Below are 26,467 nucleotides of genomic sequence, written 5' to 3'. Positions count from 1 at the left end.
TAACATATAAATGTTATGAGAAAGAAATAGGCCTTTTGATAAGAAATGAAGAAAATGGGCAAAGTAGAAGTCATATAGGTCATATTTGAACATTTTGAGTAAAATGAGTCTTTAAACTCAATAAAATACACTTTTAATGTTATTTCAAGCCTTAGACGCCTAAAATTAGGTAACATAGAAATGTTATAAAAAAATAAATAGGTCAGTTCATAAGAAATGTATAAAATGGGCAAAGTAGAAGTCATATAGGCCATTCTTGGGCCATTTTGAATAAAATGATTCTTAAAACTCAATAAAATGCACTTTTAACGTGGTTTCAAGCCTTAGAAACCTAAAGCTAGATAACATAGAAATGTTATGAGAAAGAAATAGGTCATTTGATAAGAAATGTAGAAAATGACCGACATAGAAGTCATATAGGCCATATTTGGGCCATTTTGAGTAAAATGGGTTTTAAAACTAGATAAAATGCACTCTTAATGTGATTTCAAGCCTTAGAAACATAAATTTAAGTAACATAAAAATTCTATGAGAAATAAATAGGTCATTTGATAAAAAAATGTAGAAAATGGGAAAAGTAGAAGTCATATAGGCCATATTTTGGCCATTTTGAGTAAAATGCGTCCTAAAAATCATTAAAATGCACTTTTATTGTGATTTCAAGCCTTAGACACCTAAAACTAGGTAATATTGACATGTTATTAGAAATAAATATGTCATTTGATAAGAAATGTAGAAAATGACCGACATAGAAGTCATATAGGCCATATTTGGGCCATTTTAAGAAAAATGGGTCTTAAAACTCAATAAAATGCACTTTTAATATGATCTCAAGCTTTAGATCACTAAAACTAGGTAACGTGGAAATGTTATGAGAAAGAAATAGGCCATTTGATAAGAAATGAAGAAAATGGGCAAAGTAGAAGTCATATAGGTCATATTTGGACCATTTTGAGTAAAATGAGTCTTTAAACTCAATAAAATACACTTTTAATGTTATTTCAAGCCTTAGAAGCCTAAAATTAGGTAACATAGAAATGTTACAAGAAATAAATTGGCCGTTTGATAAGAAATGTAGAAAACGACCAAAGTAGAAGTCATATAGGCCATATTTGGGTCATTTTGAGTAAAATGGTTCTTAAAACTCAATAAAATACACTTTTAATGTGATTTTAAGCCTTAGACACCTAAAATTAGGTAACATAGAAATGTTATGAGAAATAAATAGGTCATTTGATAAGAAATGTAGAAAATGGGCAAAGTAGAAGTCATATAGGTCATATTTGGGCCATTTTGAGTAAAATGGGTCTTAAAACTCAATAAAATGCACTTTTAATGTGATTTTAAGCCTTAGACACCTAAAACTAGGTAACGCAGAAACGTTATGAGAATGAAATAGGTCATTTGATAAGAAATGTAGAAAATGGGCAAAGTAGAAGTCATATAGGCCATATTTGGGCCATTTTGAGTAAAATGGGTCTTAAAATTCAATAAAATGTACTTTTAATGTAATTTCAAGACTTAGACTCCTAAAAATAGGTAACATAGAAATTTTATGAGAAAGAAATAGGCTATTTGATAAGAAATGTAGAAAATGGGCAAAGTAGAAGTTAATGGGCCATATTTGGGACATTTTGAGTGAAATACGTCTTGAAACTTAGTCAAATGATCTTTTAATGTGATTTCAAGCCTTAAACACCTACAATTAGGTAACATTGACATGTTATGAGAAATAAATTGGTCATTTGATAAGAAATGTAGAAAATGGGCAAAGTGGAAGTCATATAGGCCATATTTGGGCCATTTTGAGTAAAATGCGTCCTAAAACTCAATAAAATGCACTTTTAATGTGATTTCAAGCCTTAGACAGCTAAAAATAGGTAACATTGATATGTTATTACAAAGAAATAGGTCATACATGCATAATGTTTAACCTAAGTAATTAATTCTAACATAATTTTTATGTATTCCTAGTTTTGCAAGTTACAAAAGGAAAATCCGTTGACAAGCAAGGAACTTAATGAAGTTCAAGATATGTTGGCTTCTTTTTTCATCTTTAATTTGTAAATTTCACTTCTATTTGAAAATATATTTTGTTAACTTTTTAACTACATTATTAAGTAATAATTAATATTGTTTTTATATATGTATATGACACTCTTTTTTTATTGTATTGCATTTGGGATTATTAATATCTATAATATATGTATCATTATTGTTCGTTGTTATTTCAATTTATATATTATTATAATTATTATTAATTATAATTAATCGTATTTAATTATAATTATTATTAATAATTGTATAATAATACATAATTAATAATTATTACATGGTTTCTGAAAATTTACAGGGTTTTATTACAGGGTGTATTATATTATTATTATTATTATTATTAATTATAAAATATTGTAGCAAAAAAAAAAATAAATAAAATAAAAAAAACCTTATATGCCGCCGGTTAACCGGTGGCTTTTCTCTTCAATACCAAAAAATAAACATGGCGGGGAAGGATATTCCTATCGGTTAACCGGTGGCTTTTCTCCTTATTCCCATCGGTCAACCGGTGGCTTAAAGGCTTTTTGCCACCGGTTTTGAACCAGTGGCTTTTTGATGGGTTATTCCCACCCCTCAAATGCCCACCGGTTCAAAACCGGTGGCAAATGGGGGTTTTGAACCGATGGAGATCTCTATTTTTCACCTAGTGTAAATGTGTTTGATTGAGTGTGGAATGCGACCATTCTAACGCCTATCAAAATGGGGGTTTCCCTCTTTGGCGGTAGCGTGTTCTAGGCTTTGTGCCTTTAGGTAGGCTTTTGCATCCACCCACCATTCTAGGTATCTTCCTCCGGAAATGTCTAAAATTTCAAAGTCCCGATTAGCAATTCGAGCCATTTCTGATTTCATGAAAAATTTCATAAATTAGTAAAAGGGAAGTCAAATATTTTTCATATATAAGATTTTAAAAACTAAAAAGTATCACTAAGGAATGCAAGCCGTGGTGGTCCGAGTACCCAACTTACAAATAAGAGGTTGGGGGTTTGAAACTTGGTAAAAGCATAAACCCCGAAAAATTAATAAAGGCAAAATGAACAAGAATAATAGGCAAAGCATATAATGAATAAAGGAAATTGCAAATTTGCAGCCGAAAGAAATTTTTTTGATGAAGACTATTCCTAAATCAAATGCTTACATTTATTAACCGAAAAAGAAAAAGAAATTAGTATACACAATAAAATAAAATAAAACAATTTTATATTTAATTTATAAAGGATTTGTACATAGAAAATATCCCAAAACTTGGTACTTGGACCTATATTTAAAAGTGTTGTAAATCCCACTTAGTTAGTTTGCATGCATGGCTATATGTCCCTTCCAATTGGTCTTCTTTTGTCAGATTGCATGGACATGCAATATGATGCAATATCCCATTTCTTAACTGTCATTATCATTTTATAATAATAAAGCTAGCTTGTACATATCTTGATGGTAGTGTAGAGTTCACAATTTTAATAAAACAATGCAACATGAATTTACATGCATACTCTACATGTGGCAAAATAAACAGAAGACATTCAAAAATGGTTGTTATGATAAAGGTTGGTATCATGAGGCATATTTTTCTTTCGTATTATGCGTCCTTATCTCTCACTTTATTCTTAGTCATCCTATTCTCTTTCTTCCTTCTTACTAACATCCTAATTCTCTTTCTTCCTCCTTCTTAAAGAAATATTCATACAAAATAATTAGGAGCTAGAAGAAAATTTCTTATAGTCAAGTCTAAAAATAAATTAGCTTCATGAAATAATAGGAAAAAATTAAATTCATGTAATAAAAGGAAATTAAACTTCGTACTTCCGGCCATAGATTACCTACCATTTTAGGTGGCCTTGTTCTCAAAATAAAACGTAAGCTGACCATCAAGGCGACATTTTGAAAGTTTGGCCCGTCCATATAGGCGGCTTAAAATGCAAATTTTGCCCTCCATAAAGGTGGCTAATTTGCTTTAAAGTGGTCAATTATTCGCCTTGGCAACGTTTACTAGTAGCGGTGGTGGCGGTATCTTTATCATCTCTTCCTCTCTTATTAGTTTATGGAGGAGGGGGTTTGGTTTCTGTTGGTGGTACTGGGGGATTTTCATTGAGGTTAGGGGCAACTTGTGGAATTTCGATGGCTTCGGCAGCGTTAGTGTTTCGGGCTTGATTTGTACTTCCTCGGGCTAGTTGTATTGTATCACAAGGTATGACATTACGCTCTACTACGAAATATATATGTGAAAGTGATATATTATTCCAAAATGTATTTAGGCCATTATATTGGTATTCAATTTTTGAGTAATGAATAATTTGATAGTTGGAATTAAATTTAAAATTTGAAAAAACAAAACTACCTTTTGAGTAATTTGAGCAAATTAGTGCTGGTAACGTGTTTTATAACAAAGGATTTCCAAGAGATCAAAATAAAGCTTTTAGACACTCCGATAATTGTTGCGTATATTTCCTTCATATTATGAGGGGATTTATAGTACCCCTGCATGAACAGTGTTTACTCGATATATTAAACATGCAGTGAAATGTCTAATCGAGAGCATGATGTTCAGAGCGGCAATATTTACTTTTGCATGGGAAGTTAAGCGGTGATATTTGGCGGTATTCTTAATCCTTTCATATTATGCATACGATGCGTATTACAACAATATTAATGTGTTATAAATACCGAAATAAATAAGGTGGACAAAAAAAACAAAAAACCCTAGCCTCTCTCTCCTATCTCTAAAACCCTAGCCTATATTGTTGAATTTTGAGGGGCTTTCATCGGTTTTTACCAGTGAAAAGCCCCAATAATTGTGTGTTCTTGTGTGATTTTTCTCTTGTTTTAGGTTTATAATAATTCTTCCTCTTGTACGAGGAACATTTATCCCTCAAAAGTCAGGGTTTTTCTTCTTCTTTAGGAGGATTTGGTTCCTTCAAAAGAGCGGGTTTTTCTTCTCTCTTTTGAGGGAGGATTTGCCTTTTTATTTCATGAATTGCAATAGAGTTTTTTCATGGGTAAAAATTTGTGCGACATCGAAAAAGAGGTTAATATTTCGATTACAATCTTACGAATCAAGCAAAATTTTTTTGCACGACTACAACAGATCGATAAACCCCCATGCCGAAGAAGGCTGTAAATCACAGTGATATGAAAAGAGGGTATGAAGAATGTACTATTTGCAACAACGATCATAGCTTTGCTTACGGAATGTTTTTGTTTGATTCAATTATTATGTATTTCGTAGACCTAAATCTCTTTGTAGATGTCGTATGACTTTCATTTACGAACAATTTTATTTGAAAAAAAAGGTTGCCTAATTTCTGATAAATTTTCCTATTTTTAATATAGGAACTTGCTAATGAGCATCTCGGGGCGTTAGATAACTAATGAATACTTCGTATAATGCTTAAAATAGTATTAAGTTATAAATATATGACAAAATCACGCATTGTTCAATATAATTAATGTTTATTTTATTTTATTATTTTTTTTATAATGTAATTTATGTTATTTTTATTTTAATATTTTTCTCTTATTTAATGGTTGGGATGCTCATTAGGTTTTGTCTTATTTATAGGAAAAATTGACAAAAATAATCTCAAATTTTCCTCATTCGCTCAAAATAATCTCAACTTTCGATTATTTTTTTAATAACTTGAACTTTAATATAAATTGATTATAATGGTCTCAACAGGTCATCTAACTTGTTATAACAAGTTACCTGAAACGTGTCGGCACTTGATTAGTTAAAAAAATAAAAAAAAAATTAATTTTTTTACAAGAAAAATAAAAAATTGATTAAATAAATAATTAAAAATACTTCACCTCCCACCAGCCAAACCACCATCCCCACCGCCCACCACGCTACACCGATCCCCTGTCCTCCAAGGCCCCAACTCCAGTCGAGCCCAAATCCCTCTCCCACCGCACCGGCGTCGAGTCAACCCCTCTTCCCCCACGAATTCCATGTCTAGATCTTTCCCCGTCACAATTCTACCCCCATCCCCATCCCCATTCCGATTTCGGCCCCCTCCCTTTCCCTCGTTCTGATTTCGGCCGTCCTGACCTTTGTGCTATCACTCTCACCGCCCTAAAAACACGAGTTTGGGTGGTTATGGGTAGGTTTTCGGATTCTGGTGGTTTGTAATGGGGTTTCGAGTTTGGTGGTTGACGGCTGAAAGCTTTCGGGTCAGGTGGTTGTTGTGGGGATGGTGTTTTGGTTACTATGATTGTGGTAGGGTTGGATGTAGGGCTGGTGGCTTAGGGGAGGTAGGGTGGTGGAGGTATGTAGCTGGGTTGGTGTTGGTGGGGCCTGGTGGCTAGGGTGTTAAAATTGGTTTTTTTTTTAATTATTTTTAAAATAGTTAATTATGTGTTTTTATTTATTTAATACCTTATAATCATTTTTTTAAAATTAAATGTTATTTTCGACCAATCACATGTTGACACTTGTAAATTAACTTTTATTAAAAAATAATTTACCTACTCAACCAGTTACAGGTCACTTAGGATCATAGGAAGCAAATTCATATTAAAGTTCGGATTATTAAAAAATAATCAAAAATTGGAATTATTTTTTATTATTTTGGACGAATGAGGTAAAGTTAGGTCATTTTTGTCGATTTTTCGTTATTAAAGTATCATTTGGGACCTAGGAAAAGCATAAACCCAACGAAGTTAGCCCAGAAACCAAAAACCCCTGAGTCTACAATCAAACAGGTTTTCCCCAATCATCAAATATGACCCAAAGCAGTTCCAATTCCACAGCACCAGCACCGGTGCGGGCGCCGGAGTCATCAGCGGTGGTGGAGAGCTATGTAATGGTGCACAACATTGCTAAGCGCCATAACGTCGGCACATTAGCCCGTAGCGCCACCGCCTTTGGCGTATCGGAATTAATTCTTGTTGGCCGCCGTGACTTCAATTCCTTTGGCAACCATGGCTCCGTCTCTCACCTCGGTATCCGCCATTTTCACTCTCTCTTAGACGCTCGCAACTTTCTCAAGGTTTAAACCTCGTTTTAGTAGCAAAATGGCTTCTTCAATTTTTTCATTTTAATAATGGGAATAAATTTGGATTTGTTGGTGTTGTTGGGTTTTTGATTTTCAGGAGAGAAATTGTGATATTTGTGGTGTAGAGATTACGAATGATGCTAAGCCTGTTAATGAACACCCTTTTAGCAGGAGCACTGCATTTTTGCTTGGCAATGAGGTTGGTTACTTTGTTAACTTTTTTTTGTTGATCTAATTCAAGAGTAGCTAGCAATATGGGGAAACTGTTTTTTGCGTTAGTTCACATAAATTTTTTGCAGGAATAATATGAAAAATTGATCGAATCGAGTCATGTTTAGGCTTGTATCGTGTTTGTGTTGTTTGGTATCTTTGGCTGCTGATTATACCATTTATATGTTGCTGACAAAACTTATCATAGGACTAATATGACAATTTGATCAATTCGGCTCATGTTTGGGCTGGTATCGTGTTTGTGTCGTGTGGTGTCTTAGACTACCGGTTCTACTATTTTTGTGTTGTTGACAAAACATTTTATAGGACTAATACGACAAATTAATCAATTTTGGTTCATGTTTGGGCTGTGGTATCTTAGACTGTCAGTTCTACTCTTTTTGTGCTGTTCACAAAACTTGCTCATGCTTCCTATCCATCGTGAACATAATCACTTTTGAAATGCTTTGAAGCATCAAGCTTGGTTTGATTTACTGAATGAAGAATTAGCTGCTCTTGAAATTTATTGAACATGGGAAATTACTGCTATACATTATGACAGTTAAGCCTTATGAAGGGGTTACTTTGGGTGTGGGGTTACCATACACGGCCACCTTATATGAAAAGAACATAACTTAGCATTACAAAGTTCTGTGGAGATATTTTCTCTTAATTAGCTTAAATTAGGAGTTATTATTAATATATTATAAGGTTTTGAGATTTTGATAAGTAAGGTGTTGTTATTTGGTTGATATTACAATAAAATTTGTATGATTAATTGAAGATAGAAAGTACAAAGGGAGGAATGGCAAATTATGAAAAAGTGGGATAAATTTCCTGTGGTTATGAAGTAAAAATTTCTGATCTTGTGATTAATTGTTTCTATTTATGTTTTTGTTTTAGCCCCTAAGTTTTTATAGGGCTCATGTTCTATTGTTTTAGTCTTAATGTAGGGTATAGACTATAGAGTCCCTCATATTTTAGATTTTGGGAGTGTTCGTTTGAGACGGGTGCAACCGGGTGCATAATCCAAATTTTGGCACTAAGTGGGGCTGTTGAGTACAACTTGAACTCTTAGGATAAGAATTATTAGTGACAATTTTACGATGTTATTCAATCAAAAGCTGCTTAATCACGGAGTTAAGTTTTTGATTGAAAGTTCAGAGTTGGTAAAATTATGTTTTGTTGGTTGTCACAATGCTGAGATGATAAAATAAATTATGTTTGGTTTTGTTTGGAATTTGAATGAATAAGTACTCTGAAATAGGGTACAAGCTTTTAATTTTTTAACAAAGTAGTGATCCTACACGTGAAGCTTTTGGAGAAATGTGTACACCTCACAACTGCAAGCTTATGAGTTTGCTTTATACATCTTATAAAAATTCTGGATAACTAGATGTATTGAGTCAATGTACAATAATCTAAGTTGTTGTGTATGGTTCACTTGGTCTGATTTAAGCTTTATTCTCCTTTGCTAACTTATCTTTGATAAACTTAGCTTATTTTAGTTGAGCCTTTGCTTAACTTGGCTTATTTTTTGTCGAATATTTCCATCGTTTCACAATAGTTGCATCAATTTGAACATGTGCGTTTGCCAATGCATACTTTGACTTCAAATATCTTTTATTATATTTCATTTAAAAAACATAAAAAAAAGTATATCTTAATGTTATATATTGAGATTAACACTAACAATTAAAATGATGATATCTATTGATATATATTAATAATTAAATGTGGTTAATGTTTATATGAGAATAATGTATAAAGTCAATATGATGCTTGTGAAACAAAAGAAGTATAACCTATTTGTTGTTTATTATATATATTGAACTTACATATGCTTAATTTAATTTGTTTTTGCTGAAGTTAACTTATTTTTACTTAATTAAATATATATTTTTGCTGAAAAAAAAAAACCTTATTTTTGCTGATATATATTTGAATTTCTTGACAAGAATATTCAAATCCAGTCAATCCACCCCATTAGCTAACAAACTGGGAGGAAATAGAAGCTGTATATTGAGGTTATATTCCTTCTTATGGAGATATTTGATACTAAACCAATGTTGTTTGGTAGAATCTTTACCTTTTGGTATAAGGTTCCAGATTTCAAAGCCTCTGTGATCTGTGAAGACAAAGTAATGCAGTAAAGAGCTTGGAGTAAGATTGACTAGATTGTTAACTCTCATGCGCTTATTTTATTTATTAATTGTATAATATTTTTATTCTAATCAACATCCATCAAAGTTGTAATTAGCTCTAACATTTTAAACCCTAGTGATTATGATGAAAGACTTGATTCATAACTCTTAAGATAGGTTGACCATCTATTCGAAATTTGTGATGAACCAACAATGAAAGAAACTACAGACTCAGAAAAAGGAGGGGACAGCTATGCATTAGGAGACAAATGTGATTAACATTCCACTAGGAGAGGAGGCAACATGAATTAGCATACCTGACATTCTGCAATATACTGGGGCCAAATACATTAATGTTAGGTTGTATTGTGCTTGCTGAGATTGTTAGTATAAATAGTAGAGTAGAATGTCATAGAAGGGCATTTGGTGAGTTAAGAAAAGAGAGAGACTAGTAGTCTCAAGCTACCTTGTGAGATTAATAGCCTAAAGCTATTACTTGTAACCGTTGGTTGTGTTATTAATCAAATCATTCTCAAGCTTTCACTTAAATTAATCTGTTCTTCTAAAATATTAAAATCAGAATTACTAATCTATAGCAAAATTTATTTTTTTATTTTTTATTTTTTTAATTTATTTATATTGAGTTTTGAGATCAACGAGTTCTTTGGTAATTTTTCTGGATGTAGGACAGGAATGCTAATGCTTGAAATTTTTGGTGTATATGTGATACGATAGACCTATTTTCTGAAATTGAATTTGGAACTTTTGTCAAGAAAGCCTTTTCAATATATAGTAATGATTTGCAATTATATTGCTTGTTTATGTTTTAAAACTTAAAATTAAAGAGGAATTTAGGATGAGAGGTTGATGCTTGAATTTTTGATAAAAGTATTTGTTACCATATTTAAACCAGTTTTCTGAATTTGAAATATGACCTATAAATTCAAGAATGCCTTTCCAATGCACAGTAATAATTTGCAATTATATTGCTTGTTTTCTTTTTTAAAAGCTTAAATGGGGAGCGTACTTTAAAATAAGATGTGTATTTTTTTATTCTTACATCTTTATCCTTTTGCTTGAATTTATGTACCAACTTGTATATTAGCCAATAACTGTAGATCTTGTTGTTCCATCCTATTATATTAGAGGGTAAGTTATTTATGTAGTACAATAAAAGAATTGGCAAAATTGTATCACATAGTTAGTTATTATCCATTTTATGTTGTTTAGCAATCAAGGGAGAACAAGACACTTACAACTGTTATGAATAATGAAATATATGGCCACTCTGTAATGTAATGGATCGAGCAAGCCCCCAGATCAAGTACACATACTGTAGAAGTAGAGGGAAGAGTAACAAGGGGAATGCACCAGTGCACAACTGTGTATGATTTCATTAGTAGGGAGGTGGTGGTAATAAAGGGGGAAGTGCCCACGCGTGTTAGTATCTCTTAGCCTGTGGAGAATCTATCCTCCTTGTTTGTCTCCCTCAAAACACTGGTAAGCCATGCTTTCTGTATTTCCAATTTGTTGCTGTAATTCAAGCCTTTTTAAGCTTGATGATGCAGATCTAAATAGACCTAAAAGAAAGGGGGAGTATAATGTTATAGACTAGCAAATCTGACTTGTATTTTGATTTAATAAGGTATTATCAATAAAGATGAAAGCTTGATAAATTGATAGATAATGGCTGAAAGCTTGCAAAGGTTGTAGGTTTAGCCTACAACTCTCCTATTAGCAACTTGAGGTTGCCACTCTCTATTTCCAATAACCCAATTCATGCCCGCCTTTACCCTTCCCCCCTCTATCTATTTATACTAAAGCTAGGACTATAAACCTGATAATATGATACTTCCCAAATTACCCCTCCTAAGATTAGTCTATTACATATAAACAACTACTGTAGCGGCTGCACATAAACAATCCATGAAAGCTTCCAAATCTTAAAATAACTAAATTTATACTCCGTGGTAATTTTGCTACCATTACAGTATTAATATCAGGTCCGCTCACATGTATTTGTATAGTTGCATGGACAATTTAGAATTTTAAACTGATACAGTGCTTAATGTCTCTGGAAGTTTCATCACCTGAAAGACATATTGCCTAGAAATGTAAGTGATTCCTATTGTGTTGCATGCAGTAATCAGAGGCTTTTAGATATATAGATCTCTATGGCTAGAGTTCTCGTGTATTTATTATTTCCATTTCCCTTTACTGAAGAGATATCTGTTTAATCCAAATTTACTTCGTATTGTCATATATTTTCATTAAATCTGAGGTAATCTTCATGTACACTGGTGAGTAAAGTATTGAATAATCTTGGGTACCATTACTAATTGCTAATTTTCTTGTAGGGAACAGGCCTTTCAGCCAAGGAATGTGAGATATGTGACTTCTTTGTGTATATTTCCCAATATGGAGGTGGGACTGCTTCATTAAACGTTACTATAGCAGCTTCTATAGTCCTTCATCACTTTGGAGGTATATACTGGATATTCATCTTAAATCACAGAACTGTCGCTCTGACTTAATTATATAATGCTTTGGGTTAGCAATCCATACTAATGTGTCCTGTGTCTTTCTTAGTGTATTTGGGGAAGAGAAGGTGGGTGGGGGGATTAGTTATTACATTTAGTCAAAACAATTCATGCTTCTGTAGATCAGTAAAATAATGGCTTTTTTTTTAGCTAATGAACTTTAGCATATTTATCCTGTTTATGAATCCTGAAATGTTTGCTGGAGTACAATAGCTTATGTGGACAAAGTTGGGGAACTACAGCTTATATCTGACATCTGCTTCCCTCCAGTCTGGGCAGGATTTACTGAGAGGATCCGTGATGGAAACAAATTTGTTGTTGCTGAAAGGCCTACGCGACAATCAAGGCGTAGCTTGTGTACAGAATCAGATGATGCTATTGTAGAGGAGCGTCGTCTGCGGAAGGAAAATGCTGCTAGTGGTTTCTTTGGTGAACTTGATGATACTGACACAGGTACCAACCTTTTGTTTGACAAATTAGAGGATAATAAAGGAGATTACACTATTTGATGAAATTTGCATAAGCAGTGACTTGTAGCTCCTTGAAATATATCCTAGATGGCATCGACTCTTACAGCCATGGAGAGACTTCAAAACTTTTCAATGACGACTTTTTAGTTGATGTCACTGAGATGAAATCTTGATTATATACGATGAATTCTGAGCCATCAGTGAGTTCAATAGTTCATATATTAGCCATATGGAAGTTTTGCGACGGAATTGTTGTGTAACCCCTAGATGCGTATTTCCCCCTTTTTGTAAGAAAGTTCTTCGGGGTTGTGTTCGAAATGGGCTGGAGGAGGGTTTTTGGGTAACAAAGACTTGTGCGATTACTTTGATATATTTATTTTGGTTTGTTTTCTGATTTATCTAACACAAGATGTAAAGTAGATAGAAGCTTTTTTTATTGATGAGTTCATCATCTTTGCTCTTTAGTGCATTTCCTCTGCATAACAACATGCTCTTTGATGAAGCTTTGATATCTACAATTATGAGAAAGTGTATGATCTAGTCCAACTATTGGGAGATAGTCCTCTATATAATGTTTGGACAAGTTGGTCTGTACGGATTCCATGGTGTGTACATGCCATGACTCAATTTTTGTTGGAAGTTTAGGATCTTTGATCTAGCATTGGTTGTTCTTTGATGAGAATAGTGGTGAAGGATGCGGGTGTCACCTCAATTTCTAGCCATTTCAAGGTAGAGTAGATGAGAAAAGCTTTAAGAGGATGTAATCTTAAGTGTCATCATTGCTGTTGTTAGTTTCGTAACATTTCTCAAAATCCTTCAAATGATCAAGTGGATTCTTCATCTTGCCACCACTATATTAACGTCTCTTTATGGAGTCCATTTTGAGCCACTTTTGCTCAGATAGGTAGAAAGTGCCTTGCACTCTCTCAATGGCCTTATTTGAGCCATTTCAACTTCATTGGCAAAGTTGTTCACAAAACACCATAATGAGTAGTCTTCATTCTTTGTCGCTAGAGGAAGGAGGTGTATAGGGATGGCAGTGGGTCGGGTCAAATGGGAGACCCGCTCGGCCCATCCCTACCCCACTGGGGCAAGGATGGAGGGAGGTTTGGCGGCGGGTAATAGGTATAAAAAGTGTACCCGCCACAGGTGATGGGCGGGTTGTGGGTATGGATTTTAGAGTAGATTCGCCCCATCCTCGCCTCAACCCCCATATCCACCTTATACTAATCCAATATAGATTGAAACAAACTTGGAAGACTCTAAAACTATAGAGTCTAGATACTATAATAATATAATAAAATAAAATAAATAATTAATGACATTAACACCGTATGAATTCCGCTAAGAGGATGGAAAAAGAGATTTCACAGAAATGATAATTAAATTATTGTGATACAATATGACATTATGGCAGCGGGCTTAAGGTGGGTATGGATATCTAAGTAGGTGGTGGGACGGAGATGGATAATAGCTTATTTTCGACAGAGCGAGTATGGATGTGAGTATTGTACCCGCTATGGGTAGTGGGGGCGGGGATGGGTATAAGATTTTTAGGCGGGTAGGGGAGTTGATCGAGGTAAAGTAGGTCGTTGAGTCTACTACCCTAATCAAATTAAATATTTATAAACCTAGACCTTCACTAAACTAGCTAGTGGAAAGTAAAGGGTCGAACCCAAAAGGAAGCACACGAGTTTAAACACCAAATTCACTAATGCAAGAGTCAAAGGAGAGTAAATTTTTGTTGGTTTTCTTTGAATAGAGACTCTAAAATAATAAAGAAAGAAAGATAAAGAAGGATTAAACCAAAGGGAAACGACGCTAGGGGGTACGGGGGTGTCAAACACGATTAAATAAAGGTGGACAACGATGATTATCATGATGAACATGCCATAGAATACTAAGGCCCCGTTCTTTAGAGTTGCTCTGCTCTGCTTTGCTCTGCTGAAATCTGCTCTGCTGAAATCTGCTCTGCTATACTTCAATCTGCTCTGCTGAAATCTGCTCTGCTCTACTTCAATCTGCTCTGCTCTGCTCTGCCCTGCTGTGCTCTGCTTAAAATTAATACTTAATATTGAATTATTATAATAATAATGTATATTTAATAATAATAATAATAATAAATAATTAATACTTAATGATAATAATAATTAATATTTAATAATAATAATAAATAAATAATATTTAATAATAATAATAAATATTTAATAATAATAATATATAATTAATATTTAATAATAATAATATATAAATAATATTTAATAATAATAATAAATATTTAATAATAATAATATATAATTAATATTTAATAATAATAATATATAAATAATATTTAATAATAATAATAAATATTTAATAATAATGTATAATTAATATTTAATAATAATAATAATATATAATTAATATTTAATAATAATAATATATAATTAATATTTAATAATAATAATATATAATTAATATTTAATAATAATAATAATATATAATTAATATTTAATAATAATAATATATAATATTTAATAATAATAATAATTAATATTTAATAATAATAATATTAATAATAATATAATTAATATTTAAGAATAATAATATTAATAATAACATAATTAATATTTGATAATAATAATATTAATAATAATAATATAATTAATATTTAATAATATAAATATTATTAATTATAATTAATATTTAATAATAAAATTTAATGATTATAATAGTAGTAGTAGTAGTAGTAGTAGTAGTAGTAGTAGCAGCAGCAGTAGTAGTAATAATAATAATAATAATAATAATAATAATAATAATAATAATAGTAATAATAATAATAATAGTAATAATAATAATAATAATAATAATAATAATAATAATAATAGTAGTAGTAATAATAGTAATAGTAATAATAATATTAGTAATAATAATAATATTAATATTAATGAAATCTGCTCTGCTCTGCTTTGCTCTGCTGAAATCTGCTCTGCTCTGCCCAGAAGCTCAAAAGAACAGGGCCTAAATTCTACCTAAACAACTCACTCTCATGCAATTGTCTAAGTAAATCAATGAATGAGGTCTTGGCCTAATCGAGATCACTTTCGCGCATCCAATTAGACTCTAAGAAAATCGAGAGATTAAGAGCGCATAATACATAAAACTCTACTTAAATAATTCATATTCATGCAATCATCAAAGTAAAGGTGATCTTAATCTAATTCAAATCATTCTTATGCATTTAAATTAGAGAACATCAAATAATTTGCTACTAATAATCTCAAGCTATCAAAAATCATATCTTTCATCAATTTATGGCATGAGTTCAATCAAATCATCATTAATCATCAATAATAATTCATGTTATTCACCCCCTTCCCCTGGCTAAAAACTTAGCCTAGGGAAGAGAAACTAACCATGAAAACTAAACAATGTAAAAAAACATAATTAACAAGGTTGAACATGAAAATCAAACAAGCAAGAACATATAAGCAAGTAATGAATCAACAAAACAATAAGCAAAACAAATGAAAGTAATAAACTAAAGTAAAGAGATAGGGAAAAAGAGGTTACTAAATGAAGACTTGAATTGACAAAACTTGAAAAAGATCCAAGTTTTATAATGGAGGAAATCACAATCTAACCCTAAGAAAGAAAAAATAAGAGAGAGACTAAACTAATCTAATCTAATTAGAATAATAGCTCATTAAAAGTTTTTGAGAGAAATAACCCCAAAAGGGGTATTTATATACAAGCTAAAATATAATAAAATAAAATAAAACTAAAAATAATAAAAAGAAAAAGGAAAAACAAATTAAAAAGGGGAAAAGAAAGGAAACCAAAACCCACAAATAATCACCACCAAAATCCGACCCCCACCTTCTTCTCCTTTCGTTTTGGCTGCTCTGATTTCGGATTTCACCATCATCATCATAGCCGTTCATCAACTTCAATCAACACCATCAAACGGCTCAAAGCTCACCTCCAATCCTCATTAAAATCGTGGCCCTAGAATAATCGACACGAAGCCATCCTAATTCATTAATCCGTACAGACAAAAAGCGTGAAATCGGAGCGACCGCTCATACTCATCGGAGCGGCCGCTCAAGGACTCTGCTTCGAATTGGCGGAAATGAATGAATGAGGAGCGTCCGCTTCGTATGAACGAACGCCCGCTCTAATGGGTCATCGAAATAGGGACTGAATTGGAGCTGCGGGTTGCGGGCTGCTGCTGTAAATCGGTGGTTGCAGGCTGTTCGAATTGGAGCAGGGGAGGCTGCTTGAGGTGGTTATGCGGGCTGTTTTGCTGCTGTATTCGTGGGTTGTTGTGGGTCGAAATGGTGGCTGACGGTGGTGATTGTAGGTGGTTAATTGCGGCAGCTAGGTGTATTGTTGGGTTAATTGGTGAATGGTGAAGCAGGGGGTGTGAAATGGTGGTGTTGTGAGGTGAGGAGTGCTGCTGGCCGTGGTGTATTGGTGTTGCGGGGGTTGAGTTGACTTGGAAATTTGGCTTGGACCTCGAACTCGAACCTACACACAAACACCAAACAAAACCTAGGGTTAAACCGAGACAAATAATATAAAAAAAATAAAATAGAAATAAATAAAATAAAATAGAAAATAATATATATATATAGAATTAAAACTAGCAAAATTGAATAAAACACAAACAAATAAAACTATGAAAAAGACTCAAAACTAATTAAAATAAATAAAAGTAAATTAGAATACTTTCAAGGAAAATAAAGAATAAAATAAAACAAAACCAAAGCAAATAAAATACAAGAATAATTTAAAACTAATTATAAATAAAGAAATTAAACTAAGACACTCTAAAATACCAAAATAAAAAGAAAGTTTGTTAAATAGAAAATAAGAGAATAAAAGGAAAAAAATAAGATAAAAATAACCACAAAAGGGAACTAAAACCTACCCCTAAGAGTAAAATAAGGATAAAATTAAAGTAAAATAACATATTAAAACTAAAAGAAATAATAAAATGAAATGAAATTAAATAAAATAAAGAAAACAAACATGAAAATAAAAGGAGGAGAACGAGAAGAAAAATATTAACAAGAACCTAGACTAAGAACATTATAAATTAAGAATTATAAAATAAATTACGAAAATAAACTAAAAACTACTAAAATACACAAAATAAAGATCAAATAAGGAAAATAAGAAAAAGAGAGAAATAAAGCGTAAAACTAGGGAAATTGTTTAGAAACTAAATCGAAAAATAAGCATAAAATGCCCTAAAAATGACATAAAAGTCACTTATCAGTCGTCTCTGGGGCAGTGCATAAGTGTTGTTGCCTCGGGACCCAAGGAGTGGAGGCCCAATTTCTTAGCAACTTAAGCTATTTGGAAGGGAAACAAACTAATTGTACTAAAGATTCACAAAGTTTTCCAATACCCAAACTCTAAAATTAGCGTCTATTCTAGTAATCCTCTCCCTGTGATTGTTTTTCAAAAAATATTTTTGACATGGCTATATAAGTATATAACTCTCCATCCAAAATTTAGGAAAATTTCAGTTCTAATCTCTTCCAACTAGATACATTTTATAATTTTTTTTTCCGAATTCCCATCCTTAACATATTCATTTTTCTAAATAAAACACTCTAATTTAACTTACTTCAAAAGATCTTTTCTTTAAGGTGATTTTCAATCGAATTTGGTCGCTCTCTCTCCATGTCTTCTAAGTCTAAACAGAATTTCTTTAAATTTCTAATGGAAAAATTGTCAAAAATAAAACGACCTTTGAATGATCTTCCAAAAATAAAATGACCTTTTAATTATTCCAAAATAAAACGACCTTTAACATACATTTGCTCAAAATAGAACGTGACCGGTTGGTAACCTATTTAAAAGGTTAACAGTGACACGTGTCACAATACGATTGGCAGGTTGATTTTTTTTTTTTTTTTTTTTTAATTTTTACATTTTAATTTTTTTTTTTTTTTTAAAAAAACCCCAAACATTTTCAATACCCCAACCCCATTAACAACCCCCTTCCTCGGCAGCCCCCAACCCAGACCCCCTCCCTCACCAGCCGTCCTCCATTTCCCCCACCCTATGCGACATCATCTCCCTCCCTTTCCCCCACCCTAATTGCTAGAAATTGACAAAATATGCGTCAATTTCGGACCCCTTTTTATCCTCCCTTTTTCAACGATATTACCATATTTAACAATCGAACCAAACAAAATATGGCACAATCGAAGAATACGGGATGGTTTTGATCGGAGGCGGAGTTTTAGGGAGATGGGTAGCAGAGAAATTGGAGGGGAGACAAAATAGTCATTTGGGTGTTGAAGGAATTTGATTATTTTGAGAAAGGTTAAGGACAACTGAAGGGGTTGAAGGGGAGACAACAAGGAGGGGTTTGCCGGTGACGCAAAGTGAGTAGCGAAGTCGTTGAAAGCGTTGTCGATGAGGCGGAGTGAGTGGCGAGGTGGTGGCGAGCGAACGTCCTTGATAACTTGATTAATTAGTCACGGGGAAAGGGTGGGGAGGAGAGAGAAAGTTATTTATTAATTTTTTTTAATTAAAAATCAATTTTTTTAGAAAAGAAGAGTGTTAAAAATTTAAATAAAAATCTTAACCAATGACAACGTAACATGTATCCGGTTTTAGACTTTTATACAGGTTATCGGTTTTTTGTTCTATTTTTGAGCAGATGTATGTCAAATGTTGTTTTATTTTGGAGTAATCAAAAGGTTGTTTTATTTTTGGAAGATGGCTCAAAGGTCGTTTTATTTTTGACAATTTTTCCATTTCTAATTTATCTCACCTTTTATTTTGGTTTAAGAAATTTGAAGTGGTATTGCTTTCACCGAACATTAGAAAGATGTAATGTCTTTATTTATTTAAACTTTATAACTGTGTATTGTAATTTGTAAACAATAAGTAAAAATTTATTTGAAAAAGTTTTTTTTTCCTCAGGTTTATTAATTTGTCAAATTTGAATTTTCTTTTCTTGTCTAATATAAATCAATAATATATGATGATAAATAATTAATTGATTTGTACAATTTGATTTTTTTTTCTTTTCGATGTGCTATAGTGATGAGCGTTAGAAAGGTCGCACATTCCACACTCAATCAAACACATTTATAAGCAAACACCTCACAAACCAAGCACAATGATAAGTAAGAGTTCGGTCCACAAGGAACGGGATATAATCGCTAAAGATCTTAACACTCAAGCTAATTCGAAGTCTTTTGATGATTGGGGGTTCGTCAAGTAGACAAACAAACTATTGTTCTAAATCAAGTAATTAAAAGCACTAGGGAATGGGATCCACTCAACCAGGGCAATTAGGCATATTGGGAGTGAAAGAGACAAGAGATAGCAAGGACTATATGTAACACCAACCTCATGCAATTAGGAAAACAACTCACACTCCTAAACTTAGATCCCTCATTAGTTTAGCAATAGGAGATACATAATCAAATTGCAATAAGTAATAACATACTTAATCTACATTTCCATGTCAAAATAAACATAACATGCCATCAAGCTCCAAATTCAAGGGTAGCTAATCCTATCATGAAGAACTAACAAGAAATCTCATACAATTAATTTAATCACAAATCAAATATCAATACTTCTCCCAAGTTTACTTAATTAACCATTAGGTTGAGTTTCACCCAACCCCTAGCAAAGAGGACTACTCACAACTCATTTCAAGTGATATAAAAACAAGATTAGGGTTCTAACTAGTTCAATAATTGGGGGAAAGTGATTAACTAATGATAAAACTAACATTCAACAACAAATTATCAAGAACTAAAGAGATTTAAATGACATGCAATAACAAAATAAAATCAGAAATTAAGTAGAGAAAAATGAAAGAAGTTGCTAATTGAAGCATCAAATGTTAAGTACAAATGTTGAAATCTTGAGAATAATCTTTGAAACTTGCTACTACAATGATTAATTTAAGGATTTCTAAGCTAAAATACCAAAGATGATTGTTTCAAACTAAGAGAAAGTTGCTAAAAACTATGCTATTGCTGCCTGTTTTAAAATGAACTAAAGGGGTAGTATTTATACTTCCCGAATTACATAGGTTAATCCTTATGAAACAACCTTCATTAATAACAAGAGTAGTCTAAGCCGCGATCTTAGGAGTTGGAGCTCAAGTTCTCGATCCAAGTACTAATTCAAGAAGGATCCTTTCCACTCATTTAAAATGTTGATGGCTTGAAAAATATAAGACCTCCCTTTTTAGAACAAATGTGGGATCAAATACTACCTTTCGAGGTTCAAATTCCTTTGAGACAAGCGACACCATCTTACCACAAACCTAGACTTTACGTCTTGTACATTCGGTAAGGTTATTCTCACACTAGCCTAAACTAGCCAATTCTATGTTCAACCAAGGGCATCTAAACCATGCTTGAAATTTTATTACAAAAAGAAAGCAAGTATCTACCACATACAATCCAATATCATCATCGCAAACCAATCAAAGGAAAAGCAAATTTTCGTTTTTCAAATCTCACTTTTCCAAATTTTTTTTTAGAGAAGAAAAGGGGGGTAAGAAAACTAGGTAAAGAATTTAGATATTATGAATTTGGATATTAGGGATAAGAAGATTTGAAGAAAGAAAGAAATTTGGATATTAGGGAAAAGAAAAGGGGAGATAGAGGAGGATTTGGATGTTAGGATTTTGGATTTTAGGGAAGAAACAACTTCATCAACCATCAAAATCATCATCAAAATCCTCATCAATAGAGACTAAATGGAAGCCAACCATACCATGCATTCAACCATCACAATAACCAACCACAAATAGACCAAAGCTAATCATAGAAGAAAGACGCTCTAATGCACAAATATAGAAGAGAAGTGAGACAAAAACATCAATATGTAATCGTTCTAGCCTAGGCGTGCCATATCATCATGAATATAACATCAACCAACCTAAAGTAGGCACGCAATCTAGAACATAATACAATATGAATCCTACCACAAGTCCCAAAGGCTAAACCAAGCCTTACATGCCAAACATTCCACATAAAAACTCAAACTTCTCAATACATGCACTAAATAGCGTCACATATAAGCACATAACTTATCAAAACCAAGAACCACCCTATACACAAAGACCGCAAGACCTCCCCCCAAGCTAGACATTTGATTGCCGTTCCCGTACTTAAGTGTACACAATGAGAAGCATCTCCCCCCACCCCCAAGCTAAAACTTGACACCGGCCTCGGTGTAACAAATAGTGGGTAAGAAGAGAAGGGAACGGTAAATAAAAATGTCTAAATGCTACTCCATCATCCTCTCTTGGCGGAGATGGCATATAATTGTAGTTTGGGCCTACATTGCCGGTATAAGAGGGTTGATCCACGTAGGGAGTAAGATCATAGTTGGGGCAACTTTGGTAGTGACCGAAATCCGATGCACTACTCATGCCCCAACTGCCATCATACCCGAGTGAAAACCCGAAGTATCCCCTTAAGGGGTTGTTATCGATCTCCTCAAGAGCCATATTACCACATGTCTCGAAAACGTGACAATAAGAAGGGTCCCCCCTAAAATCACAGCCCTCGGATTGTGTATAAATATAGGGAGGATAGGATCGTATCTCTGAAATGGAGCTACGAGGTCCTTGCCATTAAGAGTAGGTGGGTTGGTTGTTGTTCCAACCCAGAACCGGCCCCTCTCAAACGGGGCGGTTAGGATAGTTGACATAGGGGAGAAAGTCTCCCCTCACAACTTGGCTTTGATAAGACATTTCCGCAACATGGCTTTAGTATTCATTTTCTTGAAGGATTCTTTGGTTAGTTAGGTTGAGATGGTTAAAAGTCGACTCTAGGTCAAAAGAGGAAGAAGAAGAGGAGGAACCGCCCATAAATCTAGGAACGGTGGAAATGCTATGGCGGCGGGGTTGGGATGGTTGGTCTAGATCGGGAACACCCGCGGGGAGTGGCTCAATTGGCACTTGCCAAGTGTTCCCCACGGTGTTCATCACCGCTGCATTAGATAGTAAGCAACGGTGCTTACCCTTGACAAACCAAGAGTATTTGGTCACACGAACACGGACTTCCACAAGCATGTGCATTGAAGAAAGTCCTTCAATGTCAAGGACAACGGAGCCGTTAACCGAGGTAAATTGTTCAACCCAATTGGTAAACCCCAATGCCTTGGCAATAATCGTGATAATCCCCCCCCCACACTTTATCTCTCCCCTTAACTTCGTACTCCTCTTAACTTCTAATCACCTTTGGATAAACAAATATCCCATATTTATTTTCCCCTCGAGCTCCCCCTCAAATCGGGAAGCTATAAAGAGGCATTTGATCTCCTCTTTAGTTAGCTTCCCTAGGTCTTGCTTCGAGAAGCAAGCATACCAATAATTCTCATAAATATACGGAGTACGAAGTGGACGATATGGCTAGCATGGCTAGACCGAGTGGTGAAATTGGGATATTCCTCAATAGTGTTCCACCAATTTTTCTCTTCATAGCTAGAAAGGTAAAAACTATCGGGATCATCGATTTGGTTAAATACGGGCCACTTAAAGATTTCATTGAGGCGAGTCAAGGTTAGGGTCTTATCTTGGTTAAAGAGCTTAAACATAATTTCGCACTGCTGCACAGTAAGGGTTCAAAGGAATTCAAGTGTGATTGATTCGTAGGTCAATTCCCCCTTTTTTAGGAAGTTTAACCATTCGAAATTATCGGCCACACGCCAAACTCCTTCATCTACTCCTTAGAGTTGGAAAGCTTGCTGGTCATAGAATCTTGAGGGAAGGATTTTTCGTGAGAGCTCGGTATGGTATTTTCTGAATTTCTCGGGAATTCTAGTGGGTGGAGGAGCCTTATTTTGGTTTTGTTCTTGATTTTGGCTTTCATTTATTTGGATTCCGATAGCCTTTCTTGTCTTTCCTCCTACACCTCCAAATAATCTTAGAACCATTTTGACAAAAGATGGGAAAAAGGATAAAGAGGGTCACTCAAAAACAGCTCAACACGAACACCAAAATCACTACACAATAACCTCCTTAACTTCAACCTCCGATTAAAACCAAGTACTTGTTTCAACAATACCAAATATATATATATATATATATATATATATATATATATATATATATATATATATATATTCCAACACAATCCACAAAGATTTCCAACACAAAATTCACAATCAACAACAATTTCAACCAACACATAATAATTCCAATCCACAAAAATCACAATTCTCAATCACCTAAACTAGCAAATCAAATTTAATTTACCACAAGCTTCAACCAAATTTCACTCAAGCACAATATCCTCAAATTCTCAACAAATCATGAAATAAACCACACAATTCATCAAAAATAACCAAGAATAATGAAATTTGAAGAAAAACCACTAGATTTAAGAGGGAGAGTGAAGTAGCTAGGGAAGTAAATTTATACCAAAAGAGTATGAAAATACTCTTAAACTCCCAAGCCTTGCTCTAATCTTACTTCCTTTGCTCCATTTTCTTCAAAATTCCAAGCTTTCCCTTACTTATAAATGATGGTCTTTTAGGGTTTGAGAATTTTGTGCTCGAAAATGGATGAATTTGGTGTTGTTAGAAAAAGAATTGAGTGGAGAAGAATTATTTGTGAATTTTTAGTGAGAAATTTGATGAGAAAATGATGATTTTGAAGAGAGAAGTTGGAGAAAAATTAGGTTTTTAGAGAGAGAAGTAGATGGAAAAAGGAGAGAGAGTATGATAATGGTGAATGAATGGTGGGAAATGGGTGAAAAAGAGTAAAAAGAGATAAAATAATCTCTCTTTTTATTTGTTCGGACTGGCAAGAGCGGACGTGCAGTGAGGGTGGAGCGCCCGCTCCTGCAATTTGAAATCAATTCTGACTTCGGCTTTATTAGTTAGGAGCAGGCGTGTAGTTGAGTAGGAGCGCCCGCTCCTAACGTTGTAGAAGAATCTGAAATCCCTTGCTAGAACGGAGCGGGCGTGTAGGTCAATAGGGGTGCCCGCTCCATAATTGAATTTAGCTACAGCTTTTGTTTGGAGCGAACAGGCGTGCAGTGAGGGTGGAGCGCGCACTCCAAAAACTTCTAAACTTCCTGTTTATATTTGCACTTCAGGGAATGGGCGTGCAGGTACCTAGGAGCGCCCGCTCCAAGCTTTGACTCTTGATTCTAATTGCGAAACGCAGAATGGAGTGGGCGTGTAGATCCTCATGAGTGCTCGCTCCAAAACTTAGAGAATTTTCTACTTACATCTTTCACATTTGGAGCGGGCGTGCAATAGTGTTGGAGCGCCCGCTCCTTCTAAGACTTGATGATCCTGTTTTAGCTGAAGTTGTTTGGAGCGGGCGTGCAAGCTCTTTGAAGCGCCCAGTCCTTATGATACCTATAGCCTCTGATTTGTACGGAGCAGGTGGAGCGGGCGTGCAGTCTATGAGGAGCGTCCTCTCCATCCTGGCTTGAAGCTTTTTGATTCTTTTCTTGATGTTGGAGCGGGCGCATAGTGGTAGGAGCCCCCGCTCCAAGCTGTTGACAACTTTACTGTTTTTGTTTTCTTCGATTCTTTTTGCTCCAAATTCCTACATCAAAAACCACAAGAACATATATTCAACCAAAATGTTAGTAAAATCAGCTCAAGCATGCCATTTTTTTTCCATTTTCCACTCACTCAATTTTTTTTTATTCTCTCTCTCACTTTTTTTTCTTCTTTTTATACTCGGGTTACCTCTCTGAAGCACTTCTTTAACCTCAATAGCTTGACAACCTCCACAGCTTGACAACCTCCACACTCAAGAGGTAAGATTACACTGTATCAACTCAACTAACCCAACATGAGCACCCTCATAGTAATGCTTAAGGCGATGCCCATTGACTTCGAACGATCTTAATCCATCCAAATATGAGATTTCAACAGCTCCGTGAGGGAACATGTAACACCCCCAAATCTCCCTCTACGGTATTATTAGAAAAATAAGTATGATTATACCGTAGAGATAGACTTAGGTGTATTACCGCCGCGTGATTACGCAAGGCTACCAAACTTACTAAATAAAACCAATACTTTGCAGTGGAAACTTCAATACTCTTTTATTAATTATAATTAAACCATAATAATAACCATTGTCATGAGTACTCAAAATAAAACACAAAGACCAACATTTCCTAATCTAGGTGAAACCATTCACGGGACTCCATATGCTCAATTATTGACTCCACCTGAAATTAGTCAACACTGCCTACCATTACAGTAAACAGGGCGAACAAAAACAAATAAGAAATACAAATTAGCAAAATATGTTAAGTGCGATAAGTGCGAGATCATTAAATTCAATTTAGTAGCAAACATGCTTTTAAAACCAATTCCAATACTTAAACCAATAAATTCCAATCCATGATTCAAAACCAATTCCAATATTTCAACCATTCTAATAATTCAATAATAATAAAACCAATTCCTTTAAAAATCAATTCCATTAAATATCCAAATTCCTCACCCAAGTGTGCACACCCCCCAAGCTAGTTTCCTTATATTACAAGGCTATTTTTGAGGAAAGACTCTGTCATACAATGTCTTATCAAATAAACCAAATCCGCACAGTGGGATTACTAACATGCTTATAAAGTTTTAATAATAATTATTCAATAATTCAACAAATCCTTTTTTTTTTTTTTTTTAACAATTCCAATATAATTCAAACTCCTTTTTATTAAATTGCATATGCTTTCAAAATCAAACCTTTAAAACATGATTAATAATTTAATTAATCAAGACATGATATAAAATCAACCTTTAATTTATTATTTAAAAACAATCCTTTAATCATACCTTTTTATTTCATAAACCCTAGTTTAATAAAATCACAATATCAAGATCTATTTATAAAAAACACACATTAAAATAATACTTTATTTCATAAATCATAATTCAAGTCAATTTAATTCAATCACCAATAAAATCATATAAAACATGCCATTCAAACCAAATCACTTTTGAAGGTATTTAGTCACCTAAACGTACCTTGATCCTTGCTTAGCAAAACCACACAAAAGAACTCAAGAGTCTTGATTGAACACACCCTACAATTAAATATA

General features: G+C 33.6%; 1 protein-coding gene across 1 annotated transcript; it reads left to right on the top strand.

Moving 5' to 3' along the window:
- Positions 1 to 6,715: 6,715 nt before the first annotated feature.
- LOC145582109 (uncharacterized) lies at positions 6,716 to 12,799 on the top strand. The gene is made up of 4 exons (XM_081639134.1): positions 6,716 to 7,040; positions 7,144 to 7,245; positions 11,758 to 11,884; positions 12,211 to 12,799. The coding sequence occupies exons 1-4, from the start codon at positions 6,774 to 6,776 to the stop codon at positions 12,447 to 12,449; spliced, it is 735 nt and encodes a 244-aa protein (XP_081495260.1). The 5' UTR covers positions 6,716 to 6,773; the 3' UTR covers positions 12,450 to 12,799.
- Positions 12,800 to 26,467: the final 13,668 nt, after the last annotated feature.

This window comes from Chenopodium album, chromosome 15 (genome assembly GCF_948465745.1).
Source record: "Chenopodium album chromosome 15, dcCheAlbu1.1, whole genome shotgun sequence".
NCBI lineage: Eukaryota > Viridiplantae > Streptophyta > Magnoliopsida > Caryophyllales > Amaranthaceae > Chenopodium > Chenopodium album.
Note: the sequence above shows the minus strand (reverse complement) of the source record. Positions and strands in the feature narration are given on the sequence as shown.